The sequence below is a fragment of the Vanellus vanellus genome (genome assembly GCF_965231255.1).
Source record: "Vanellus vanellus genome assembly, chromosome: 2".
NCBI lineage: Eukaryota > Metazoa > Chordata > Aves > Charadriiformes > Charadriidae > Vanellus > Vanellus vanellus.
Genome location: NC_138906.1, coordinates 18,711,133 through 18,724,055, shown reverse-complemented (window position 1 = coordinate 18,724,055; position 12,923 = coordinate 18,711,133). Strand labels below are relative to the sequence as shown.

The following is a 12,923-nucleotide window of genomic DNA, read 5'->3' as shown; positions in this document are numbered from 1 at the left end:
GAGTCTGGGGAATTAGTCCGGGATTTTCCTCTAAAAGTAGAGACAACCAGAAAAATACGGCGCAGCTCTGGTCACCTGTGGGGAGTGTCATTTCTCGTCACAACTTAAAACAGGTCACTCGAGTCATCAAGCTTTGAACAAGTACGTGCGTTTATGGGAGGTTCACCTTTTAATCTAATATTTATTTAGTGGTAAATGTGTAATTGTTTGAGCTGTCTGACACTTATACCTGTATTGTACAGCGCAGGAGATGGAGATCGAGACTGCGGATGAAATTGCTATTGTGGGAATTGGATGCAACTTTCCTGGAGGTAAGTTTTGGGTAAAAGCAAAGCAGGCTGCTGAGTGAACACTGAAAAGCACAGTCATTTATTAATGTTGGAATGGAGGAAAACAACATGTTTCTCCCTTACTTTTGTAGAATTCCTTGCTTTGCTACTTGTAGGTTCTTTTTAAAAGGTCACGCTGTGGTGGAAACTAATCGGTTCAAATTTGTCCGCTGACAGAGAGACCTGCAGTAGTGCTGACTGTGGGCAGGGCACTGAGCTGCCCCCGTGAAACTCCTGCAAATGAATTGGGTGCGTCCAGCATGATCTGAGTTTTCTGCACATGCGCTGGCTGGCTGATTGTGTGTTGTGGCAGGACTATGCATCCATAGGGACAGGACAGATCGAGGGCCTGTCAGTATCACCAGCTCTGCCCGTAATATAAATAAGTTGGGTCTTACTAAGAGAAAGCTTCCTCCTTTGTTACAGTGTTCTCTTTGCAAGGCCCCAGAAGAGAGCAGAGCTAGATAAATACAGCTCTGTCTCTAGTCAGATTCTGCCTCTTACAGATACAAACCTGAGTACTGCCTCTTGTACGAGCCGGGAAGCTGACTTCGGTAAAGAACTGATATTACCTACTGTAATAAAAGACACCAGCCTGTACTACAGCAGTCTCATATTTACAATCTTAGTTACATTTGGGCCCTATGAAAGTCACAGTTGACTTTATATGCTGAGATTAGATGGTTGACTGAAATTAGATAGGTGGAGACGTTTCGATTGCTGTGAGAGATTTCTAGGTTCTGGCTGCTGCTGTCAAACTGTCCATGCTTTTTACATTAGATAGATACAGATTTTAAAACCCCAGAAACAATCCAGAGAATGGAATACAGTTCTGTCCTCGCAAGTCATTGTTCAGCCCCTTCCCTTGATTTCTGTCTTGCTCTCCCCACATTTCAGTTCCGGGCTTCGTTTTGTACAAGATTCAATAGGTTTATGTGGTACAGCGATAATCATGTGGCCCATAGCTAACTGTGAGCAAACAAGAAAGGTTCTGAATCTAGTAAAGTGCTTGTAAATACATAGCAGCAGTCTATTGCCCAAGCATTAACTACTAATTTGGTGCAAGCTGTTTATTGGTCCAGACATGCCAGTAAAGGGACCGTCTTCAGAAACGTAGTGCTTAATTGCCTCACCATGCTGTAAGTGAACACGTGTCCCAGTCCTGCCCTGTGCATGCTCAGAACTGCGTTTCTGTATTTGCCTGAAAAGAACCATTGAGTGATGGGAGCTGTTAAAAGTACCCCATGTGTGGCTAGTGTCTGAGGCTGGGTCTGTGATGATGGACTAACCATGGGAGGGCTTTGGTGGGAATGCTGTCCTGCGGTCACTGTTACTGACTGCTAGCACAGTCCCCAGCCCAGCGCTGGCCCCCATCAGTTAGAGCTCCCCCGGTCAGTGCTCGGGCATGCTACAAGTTAGCACCTGCAAGGGACTGCTTCCCAAGTGAGTGCGGGTGCGGCCAGTACATATGTTGGGGGAAGTGGAAGCTGGGAGGAGGAGAAGTGTGGGCCACTGTGTGGATGCCGTGTAGCTTGGTTTCAGGGCTAGGAAGAGGGCCCGGACATCTCCTTAGTGCCTGGAGCTTCAAAGAGCTCATGTCAAGAGATGACCTTTTGCTGCCAAAGGAGCTGCCTGAGGAGTGGTGCTGTAGAGCTACAGGAAGACTTCATAGTACCCATGTGGTGATTAAGGCCACGATGCATGTATACAGTAGATGCAGTGCCATGGCAGGGAAATGGGGACAGCAGAAGATTAAGGATTTTGTGAGGTTCCTTTGCTTTTAGTCAAGCCGTGAAGGGATCGGTCATACCTTTCCATTTTCCCCTCACCAATGAGATGATCATTTCTTTCTCTGGTGATTCTACTTGAGCAACCTAGATTTATACGTGGGAGTTCCTTGTAACTGAATGTGCATTTCTGAGTCCACATGGGGAGGGGGAGCACATAATTTAATCTACTTTAAAACCTTTGTACCACAGGTGATGGAATTGACGGTTTCTGGAAAGTCCTGGAGGAAGGCAAAAACTGCACAGTAGAAATCCCCCCCGAGAGATTTAATGCCAAAGAGTGGTATGATCCAGATGATAACAAGCCAGGAAAAATATGTACAACGCGAGCTGCTCTTCTCAATGAGTGAGTCCGTTACTATGTGATGCCACTGATCTTTTTTGCACTTAGACTAGTGTGTCGAACCTTTCAGAGGGTGCAGGGCACAGGGAGAGCTTATAAATGGGACCTAGGAACCGGCTTTCTTTTATCTCACATGATGAACGTGCGGTTGTCAAACTGCAGGAATTCCTGGCGCGTGACATTGATGAGCAAATTGAGTTAAGCACAGGCCGTGTTAAGCACATATGTACGTGGCTGGGAACACATATGTCCTTTGATTACATAATCGAACAGGTATGTACGTACCCAGCATGTGCTGAGCTGTCACCTGTCATGTGACGGGTGTGTCTGCATTTTGGGTATACAGAAGTAGACTTGCATTACGCGTGAGGGCGCGTATACTGGATCTGAGGTGGGCTCTAGCCTGCCAAATAATTTGTACTGCCCATAGTATTGAGGACTGTGGAGGAAGGTGGCAGAGTATGGACTCTGAGCTGTAAGAACCGCCTGCTAAGTCTCCTTCAGTTTCAGCCTGAAGGTTAGCCAGCTTTGCTGGACCTCAGGACCTAATCCTGTGCTTGTGGCGATAGTCAAGAAGGGGATCTTGTGCTTAATTTGAGTGTTATGCTTGCTTGTAAACCTGAACGACTCATAATTTCATAAGAATCTTGCTTTTCTCTGGGCACATACTGTCATGTCTTAAAAAAAGACATTTTTTCTTTATTCTGAGTCACTCCTCCGTAATACCGAGGGATTATGTGTGTACAAGTATCCGGTAAAGATACTAGTGTAAAGAGAAGTCCTGGAGGAGCAAACTACAGTATGCATCCCTTCACTTGTGTCCTCATGTCAGATTATCCCAGAGATGTGGGTACAGCTGTACAGGGGCTATGCCTAATGCGAAGAGTAGCAAGTCACAGTAAGATCAACATAAGTGTCTTTTATTTTAAATCCACATTCACCTCAAATCCTCAGGCTGTGATGCTTTATTCAGACGAGAAGTTCACATGCACAGGAGCCATCTTATTGGCTCCTGAGAATCATACTTAGCAGTTTAGAATCGTAGGACCCAGAATTACTTCAGTGATTAGTCCCATCTTAGATATTGAATTCTCCACTGAAATCAAGACATTGTAAAGCCATTGGCCCCCATTGCCTTAAAATAATTTAGAAGACAATATGTGTTTAAAACTTGTTGGCTAAGACCCCATTACAGCAGAGGGAGTCTCATTCTGCAGATTTTCATAATCCGAGGAATCCTGTTGGTACTCCTGGGGTAACCATGTGAATAAAAATTTCTAGGAGTGGGCTCATAACTCTGAAATGCAGAATCATTGATAAAAACATATGTTTTGTGGTGGGACATAAAACATCCTTGGCCTAGGGACATTTTCTTCTGAATTTCATAAGTGGGAACACTAGTTACCGCTTTGCTTTTCATGAAATTGCAAAAAAATGTGTGCTTTGAGTCTTGAAGTAAATGCATATTTTATATATATTGTACTGTTTTCTGGCCTGTGTATTTTAGATTCAATTCGTTTGACAACCACCTGTTTGGGATTCATAATATGGAAGCTGAACGCATGGATCCACAACAGAAGTTACTGTTAGAATGCACATACAAAGCCCTGGAGGATGCAGGAGTCCCTGTAGAAGCTGTCAGTGGGACCAAAACAGGCGTTTTTATTGGTAAGGTGAAAATTTCATAGTGAAGAAAGTACATTTGAACCTCAACAAAAATTAGAGCACTCCTTCATAAAATTTACATGTGTATCTGGCACTGGAGATGTAAGGTTAGTGTGCTATGATACTACTGGTTATTTTTGGTAAGGATTGCTGGGCTACTCCAGAATTTCATGATCTAATTCAATTCTAGGCGCTCCTCTTAGTGTCTTCGGGCACTGAAGCTGAAGCAAGAAACAGTTAAACTCGCTACCCATCCCAACCCTTCCCAGGAACGATGCTCTCAAGCCAAGCTTACACTTTTTTCCAGTATACTGTTTTCCAGTATAACATTGGTTAAGGTGGTTGTGGGGGTTAAGATCCTTTTAAACCAGCAGAAAGCCTCACGTAGTTATTAGTATGCTACCAAGGTGCACTTGTCCAAGTACTTACCTCAGTACCTGGAAAAGTTATAGAGAAGATTATACTGGGTGCTGCTGAAAGACAGTTAAAGGACAATGCAATTGTCAGGCACAGTCAACATGGGTTCACAACAGGAAAGTTCTGCTTAATCTGATACCCTTCTACCATAAGGTCGTGCGCCTAGTGGATGAAGAGAAGGCGCTTGATGTAGTTTTTCTGGATTTTAGTAAGGCTTTTGATACTGTTCCTCACAGCATCCTTCTGGACAAGTCCAACTCTGAAATGACCAGGTACACAGTGTGCTGAGTGAAGAACTAGCTGAACGGCAGGGCTCAAAGGGTTGTAGTGAATGGGGCTACATCTGGCTGGTGACCAGTCACCACCAGTGTTCCTCAGGGCTCAATTCTAGGGCCAGTCCTGTTCAAGATTTTTATCAATGATCTGGATGCGGGAGTTGAACGCAACATTAGTAAGTTTGCTGGTGATACTAAATTGAGAGGTGCTGTTGACCCTCTCAAGGGACAAGAGGCCTTGCAGAGGAATCTAGATAGATTGGAGCATTGTGCAGTCCACAGTGGCATGACATTTAGGGATGAAGTAACACTGGACACAAGTCTAAATGGGGAGAGGAGTGGCTGGAGAGCAGCCCTGCAGAAAAGGATCTGGTGCATTAAATACAGTATAACCAGACGGTCAAAAGAGGCAATTATACCGCTGTATTTAGCATTGGTGCAGCCTCACCTCGAGTATTCTGTGCAGTTCTGGGCCCCACAATTGAAAAAGGAGGTGTCCAGAGGAGGGCAACAAAGCTGGTGGAAGGGCTGGAAGGCATGTCCTCTGAGGAGCAGCTGAGGACTCTGGGCTTGTCTGGTTTGGAGAACAGAAGACTGAGGGGTGAACTCTGCGCCCTACAACTTTCTGAGGAGGGGAAATGAAGAGAGAGGTGCTGATCTCCCTGGGATCCTGTGACAGGATGCATGAGAATCACAGAATGGTCAGGGTGTGAAGGGACCTCTGGAGATCATCTAGTCCAACCCCCCTGCCCAAGCAGGGTCATCTACAGCAAGTTGCACAGGATGGCATCCAGGCGGGTTTTGAATGTCTCCTGTGTGGGAGACTCCACAACCTCTCTGGGCAGCCTGTTCCAGTGCTCTGCTACCCTCAAAGTAAGGAAGTTCCTCCTAATGTTAAGATGGAACTTACTATATTCAAGTTTGTGGTTCAAAGCTGCATCAGGGGAGGTTCAAACTTGATGCTTGGAAGCAGTTATTTACAGATGGAGTGATCAAAGACTGGAACAGGCTCCCTAGAGGGGTGGTCAATGTCCCAAGCCTGCAGTGTGTGAGGCATTTGGACAATGCCCTTAATAATAGGCTTTAACTTTTGGTGAGCCCTGAATTGGTCCGGCAGTTGGACTAGATCATTATAGGGCCATCCCAACTCCTCTCCTCTCCTCTCCTCTCCTCTCCTCTCCTCTCCTCTCCTCTCCTCTCCTCTCCTCTCCTCTCCTCTCCTCTCCTCTCCTCTCCTCTCCTCTCCTCTCCTCTCCTCTCCTCTCCTCTCTTCTCCTCTCCTCCCTTCCCCTCCCCTACCCTCCCCTCCCTTAATTTCAAATGTTAGGTGTGTTTGTGTAAGGTGGGTCCAGGGGAGTTGCTGGGAGTTTTGCCTTTGACTTGCGTTGAAGCAAAGTGTCACCGCAGGAGCACTGATGTCCTGTAGTTTCCATGCCTGTAATTTAGAGCTGTACATCCCTTTTTTTTGCTTGGGTTAATGTGACGTGTATTTGTGTTATTTTTACAGGTCTTATGAATCGAGACTATGAAATTGTAACAAGCAGAGCAGTGAGTGAAATAAATCATTATGACGGCACTGGAGCAGCAATGAGCATTGCTGCTAACAGGGTCTCATTCACATTTAATCTGACTGGACCATCACTGACGATTGACACTGCATGTTCGTCTTTTCTTTTTGCTCTGCACTACGCCTTGCGAGCAATTAAATCAGGTAACAGGACTGAAGAGAAGCTGGACAACAAAATTTGGATTGCTACAGTTTCTGTCTGTCATCTTGGACATCTCAACATGAGTATGTTTCTATTTTACTCCAGGAGATTGTGAGGCAGCAATCTGCGGTGGAGTGAACTGCATAATAGATCCCCGCACCTTTGTATCTCTCAGTAAAGCAAAAATGATCTCTCCGGAGGGAATAAGCAAACCCTTCTCCAAAAAGGCAGATGGCTATGGAAGGGGAGAAGGCTGTGGTGTTGTTTTCCTCAAACCTCTGAAAAAGGTAAGATGTCTTGTGAAGCAGCCTAAAGTAACACTGGTTGCTTACCTGAATTCTGCGTCTCCAATTCTCAAAATTAGTCCAGAAAAGATTTTCCATTTCAAGCTTAAGATTAATGAAGCGCCTTATTAAGCGTTAAGCATTTATGCGCTTTCCATACCATGGGGAAGGGCTCACGCATTTAAAAGTTAGTATTATACTCTGTCTGCTCTTGGTTTTGTTGGCTTGTGTTGTTTCCTCCTATAGAGAGAAAGCATGAGATTATTGAAGATAATTTTACCTTTTTATGAAACAGGCAAAGGAAGACTACAGCAAAATCTGGGGTGTTATAAACATCAGTGCAGTAAATCAGAACGGTAGGTCCATGACTCCAATCACAAGACCGTCTCCAATAGAGCAAGAGAAGTTACTGCGCAGCATTTATGGAAGTCACGTTGATCCCTCAGTTGTGCAGTACGTTGAAGCCCACGGTACAGGAACTGCTGCTGGAGATCCTACTGAAGCTGAAAGCCTAGGTAGTGTCATTTGTAGAAACAGGTCTTCACAAGTCTCCATCCTGAAGATTGGTTCAGTGAAAGGAAATATTGGCCACACTGAATCAGCTGCTGGAGCAGCAGGGTTAATCAAAGTGCTTCTGATGATGCATCATGGAAAGATTGTTCCATCCTTGCATTACTCGAAGGAGATGAGCAGCATCGATACAGAGAAATTAAACCTTGCAGTTCCCACAAGTGTAGAGCCCTGGGAAGAATCCAGTGAGTATGGAAGAGTAGCTGGCATCAACTGCTTTGGATTTGGAGGAACCAATGCTCACGTTGTAGTCAGGCAGATCAAGCAGCTAGAGCCTCTTCCTGCCTTTAAGAGGCCCCTTGAATTAGTTCTGCTCTCAGCAGCATCAAGTAAGTCCCTTCAGATGACAATGGCCGATACAGCTGAGCAGCTGAGCACAAGAAACTCTGTCACTCTCCCAAGCCTGGCCTATACGTCTGCCTGCAGAAGAAGCCACGCCAACTACAGGTACCGGAAAGCGTTTGTCACTAATTCTCTCCAACACTTGCAGCAAGAGGTGATGTCGGCCACGAGCACTGAACTTGCCACGTCAAAGGTGGAACCGCAGCTGGTGTTTGTGTTCTGTGGCAACGGCGTAACGCTGAAAGAGTTCAGCGAGGTACTGCTCAGCTCAGAGCCAGTGTTCAGAGACAAGTGTAGGGAAATAGAAGAGCTTTTTCAGAAACACGCTCCCATCAGCCTCCTGCCGGCAAGAGGTCACAGCCCAAAGGATTTGTTGAATCCAGAGCTTTCCCAGCCCTTGCTTTTTACCCTGCAGGTTGCCTTAGCTTGCCTTCTGAAATACTGGGGCATCAAACCAGTCACTGCTGTTGGCCACTCGGTAGGGGAAGTTGCTGCTGCGCATTTTGCTGGGTACCTTTCCCTGGCAGACGCAGTCAAAGTGATTTATCACCGGAGCCGGCTGCAGGCAAAGACTGCCAGTGGCAGAATGCTGGTGGTTGGAAACATCCCTGTTCAAGAGATTGCTGAATGTCTGCATCGCTACTCGGGAAAGGTGTGCATTGCAGCTTTCAACAGCCCAGTCTCCTGCACCTTGTCTGGGAATTCAGACTCTGTGGATGCTGTCCAGAGAGATTTAGCTCAAGCTTTCAGCCAGAGAAACATCTTTCTTCATGTTTTAAATGTCCCAGCTGCGTACCACAGCCCCAGCATGGATGTGATAGTTGGGGAGTTGGAAGAGAACATACAGCCTTTAGAAAAACAGAAGGGGGAAATTGAAGTGATTTCAACGCTGACTGGGGTGGCTGCTTCTGGAAACGACTTTGCTCAGGGCAAATTCTGGGCCCGGCATACTCGTGAGCCTGTTGCTTTCACTCAAGCCATCAAAACTGCAGCTAGAGACAGGGAGAACTTGGTGTTTGTGGAAATAAGTCCTCACCGAGCACTGCAGAGAAGCATAAAGGAAACTCTAGGAAAAGGCGCAAAGGTGTTCTCTTCTTTGCAAACTGATGCGGAGTATCAGACGCTCTTCTCCCTGGTAGGAAATCTGTTTGAGCTGGGATATAATCCCAACTGGCAGCACTTTTATAACGGATACCAAAGCGTTCCAGTGGCCATTCCGCGGTACCAATTTGATCGCAAAAAACTCATGGCCTGTCTGGATATCCATCAACAAGCAAACCGAAGAGGCGTCAGTTCCAGTCATCCTTTGATTTATGGCATAAACAGTGACAACATGGAGTTTGGCTGCCTGCTGTCTCAGGACACGACATCGTACTTATATGAGCACAAGAACAATGATGTGGCTTTAGTCCCTGGTGCTTTTTATGTGGAGCTTGGCCTGGCCTCTGTCATGAGCAGCTCGAGACCTCGAGTGCCTCTGAGTACTTGCCAGATGAGTATCAGTTTTTCTGCGCCGTGTGTTCTCACACAGAATTCCCAAGTCTTGAGTATCAAGCTGAGTCCACAAAAAGCAGTGACAGCCTTTGAGATCGTCTCTTCCTCCAACGCAGTTTATGCTGCAGGCCATGTTACAAAGGGGCCTGAAGCTGTGGTGGAAGAAAGCACCATCTCCTTCCAAGACATCTATCAAAGGTGCAGGTCAGTGGTTAGCAGAGAGGAGGTTTATGAAGCACTGTCTCAGGTTGGCTTTCAGTATGGTTCCATATTCAGGCAGCTCGGTGATGTGCACTATTGCCAGGAACTAAAGGAAGCTATAACAAGCATCAGGGTGAACAAGGAGACTGTCAGAGAGATGTACAGCTACTGCATCCATCCAGTGCTGCTCGACTGTTTTCTGCAGATGACTGCTGTCATGACCTCAAGGACGTTCCAGTCTAGAGCAGGCTTTCCTTCAGGCATAGGCAGCCTGGTGGTGCTCCGACCGCTGGAGGAAGAAATGATGATATATATGAGAACAAGCAAATCCATTGGGAACTGCCTAGAGGTCTGTGGATGCTTTATGGACAAGCATGGCTCCGTTTTGGCTGAACTCAAGCGTGTTGCCATCACTTTCATGAAGCAAGCATCTTCCAGAGACAATGAGTTCATGTTTGAAAACAAGTGGAAAGAAGTCTCTCTTTCACAGACAACTGGATATGTGGGAGCTATGCCCAGAGTCCTAGTGTTTGCTGACAAATTCGGGATAGCCGAGCAGCTCAAAAAATATTTGCATCCTGGTTCGAGATACGTTATGTATGAAGACTGGGAAGCCCTCTTGGAATATCACACACAGAATAAAATGAGAGCAGAGGTTGAGGACTATGATGAAATTCTGTTCCTGTGGGGAATTCAAAAGTTAAACGAAGAGTTCCCAAGCAAAGTGGTAGACCAATTGGCAAAGTGTTGCGAAGCGTATCGCCAAGTGATTGTGGCATTAAGAGAGAAAACGTCCCGCTCTTCAGTGAGAGTGATCACCTACAGAACAACAGACAGAGATGTAGACCACGTAAACTGTGGGTTTGCATTGTATGGCATGACCAGAACCTGTGTTGTTGAAGTTCCAGAAATCACGTTTCAGATGATTGACCTCAGCTCTTCCAGTTCCCTGGACATCTCAGTGCTAGCAGATGTTCTTGTCAAAAACAAAGGCATGGACTATCCAGAAGTTCGCATCAGCCGAGGGAGAACTTATATGGCTGAAATCAGACGCACACCTTTTGTAGATGCTGACTACAGCGAACCCGTAAGATGTCTCCAGAAGGCAGAAACATTCACTTTGTACACTTCTGATCCGTACACAGCAAAAGACTTGTCTGCTGAATTACCCATCAGCACTGCTACTCAGCTTGACAAACAGAGCGTTGAAATCCAAGTGGACAAAATTTGTCTCCACTCAGAAGATTATTTTCCCGTCAGTGTTTCTAGTTGTAACTTTGGTAACACACTGTATTGGAATTCACAAGCAGTAGACAAACACAGACTTTTAGCTCTTGATTTCAGTGGCACAGTAACAGCAACAGGCAACGATGTGAAGAAAGTTAAAGTGGGAGATCGCGTGGTTTTATGTTATCCAGCTGCTGCGTCATCCAGAGTTCGGATTCCAGGAACAGTTTGTTTCAATGTAAAGAAATTCCCATGCTTTCAGAATGTCCCTTGTATGTCATACTTTATCCTTGCATGGGAAATCTTCAATCAGAGGTTACCCAAGGGGAAACATGGCAGAACACTGGGTATTATTTCTACAGAGCCATCATCAGTTTTGTGCCATGTTCTTTCTGTGGCAGCAGAATCCATGGGTTGGAGAACAGTACTTGCGAGGCCCACTCCTGATAAGTTCCAGTATATAAACTTATGCAATGCCCTTGTTGTTCTTCCTCCAGCAAACAGGCTGTCTCCGGAGGATCTGGCCCACATGTACTTTCTTAAAGATGTGGTGATAGTGTGTGGCAATCGACAGTCTGAATGTATCCAGAATGTCAGCGGAATTGATCATGAAAATATCAGCTTTCATACCCTTACACTTGCCAGCATTTTCCAGAAAGCATCTCTGAAGGAATTGCAAAAGACTGTGCACGCGTGGATCAGTTCCATGGATACGAAACAGTTTAGACATCTATCAGGTTCTGTTTTTCAGCAGACTGAAAACTTTGAAAGCATGAACTCTGTGATGTCCTATTTTACATGCAAATCTGTCCCACTTGCTGTACTGAGAAGGCAGAAGGACGTCACTGTGCTTTCAGATATACCATTGTATGAATCCCAGAAGCAGTTGTTTAAGCAGAATGCTGTTTATGTTGTAGTTGGGGGACTCACTGGGCTTGGCTTTGAAACGGTGAAGTTCATAGCTGAGAACGGAGGAGGCTGTATTGCAATACTCTCCAGGAAAATTCCAAGCAATGAGAAGCAAGAAGAGATGAAGGCTTTGCAGCAGCAGTACAAATGGAGCAAAGTAGTGTTTGTGCAGTGCGATGTTACTTCGACCAGTGATGTTGAGAAGGCTTTCCAGTCCATCGTGAACATCTTTGCAGGGAGTCCAATCAAAGGTGTATTTCAAAGTGCTGTTGTTTTACACGACGGCCATCTTGAAGTTCTGAACCTGGCTGACTTTCAGAAGGTGCTCAGCCCAAAAGTAGCAGGGACCCTAAATCTTCATTGGGCTACCAGAGGCCAGCAGCTTGACTACTTTGTGTGTTACTCCTCTGTTACTTCCTTCCTGGGAAATTCCACCCAGGCAAACTATGCAGCTGCAAACTCTTTCTTGGATGTCTTCTGTCTCTACAGGAGGAACTGTGGGCTTTCAGGCCAATCCATTAACTGGGGGGCTTTGAACCTTGGCATACTGCTCAATCAAACCCATATTCAGAACATTCTGGGATCCAAGGGCATAGACATTCTGCAAGTGGATGAAATTCATGAGTACCTCAGGAAGAGCTTACTTCTGAATAACCCGCAGCAAGCTGTCACCAAATTAAACTTTCAAGCTTTATTGCATCATGTCTTTTCTCGGATTATTTCACTCAAAAGTCGCTTCATGTCACTTATGTCAGAAGAATTCAGGAACAAGCTTGAAACCTCTGAGGAAACTCAAGTCCAGGATACTGCCCTAATCAAATCTGAAGACTATATCACCTCATTGGTGAGTGACCTCACCAGGTTGAACCCAGATGAACTAACCATGAATACACCGCTTTCATCCTTGGGCATAGACTCTATGTTAGCTATGACAATTCAGAACCGTGTCTTTCAAGAGAGAAAGGTGGACATACCTCTTCTGAAACTGCTTGATCCTCACACAACTCTGTCAAGTTTAGTAGTAGTTTTAGAAGAAACAAGCAATGCAAATGGAATAGTTGAGGAAAAAACGGCTGTGGTTGAAAGTGCAGAAAATGGGAGCTGGCTGTAGGAGTCTTCTCATTCAGGAACTGTGTAACTTTGACGATACCTGGACAGACCCTTTGCACTTTCTCAGAATATGTCATTGCAGACAGGGTAGAACATGTGGTGATGCTGAATGGACTCTTCTGCGTCGACCCAGAAAAACCCACACCAGGTTCTTCTGCCATTGCACTAGCTGTATTAATTTCAGTCAATTGTTTGACTTGTTGCTTTCAAATATTTTTACCTTTATTTTTCTTAAAAAACTAGAAATAGGTAGGTTAATAC

General features: G+C 45.5%; 1 protein-coding gene across 1 annotated transcript; it reads left to right on the top strand.

The window, feature by feature from the left end:
• Nucleotides 1-250: 250 nt before the first annotated feature.
• LOC309669166 (mycocerosic acid synthase-like) lies at nucleotides 251-12,663 on the top strand (the record flags this gene model as incomplete). Its single annotated transcript, XM_082479769.1, has 6 exons — nucleotides 251-311; nucleotides 2,309-2,462; nucleotides 3,967-4,127; nucleotides 6,324-6,527; nucleotides 6,631-6,812; nucleotides 7,105-12,663. The coding sequence occupies 6 exons, from the start codon at nucleotides 251-253 to the stop codon at nucleotides 12,661-12,663; spliced, it is 6,321 nt and encodes a 2,106-aa protein (XP_082335895.1).
• Between the last annotated feature and the right edge of the window lie 260 nt (nucleotides 12,664-12,923).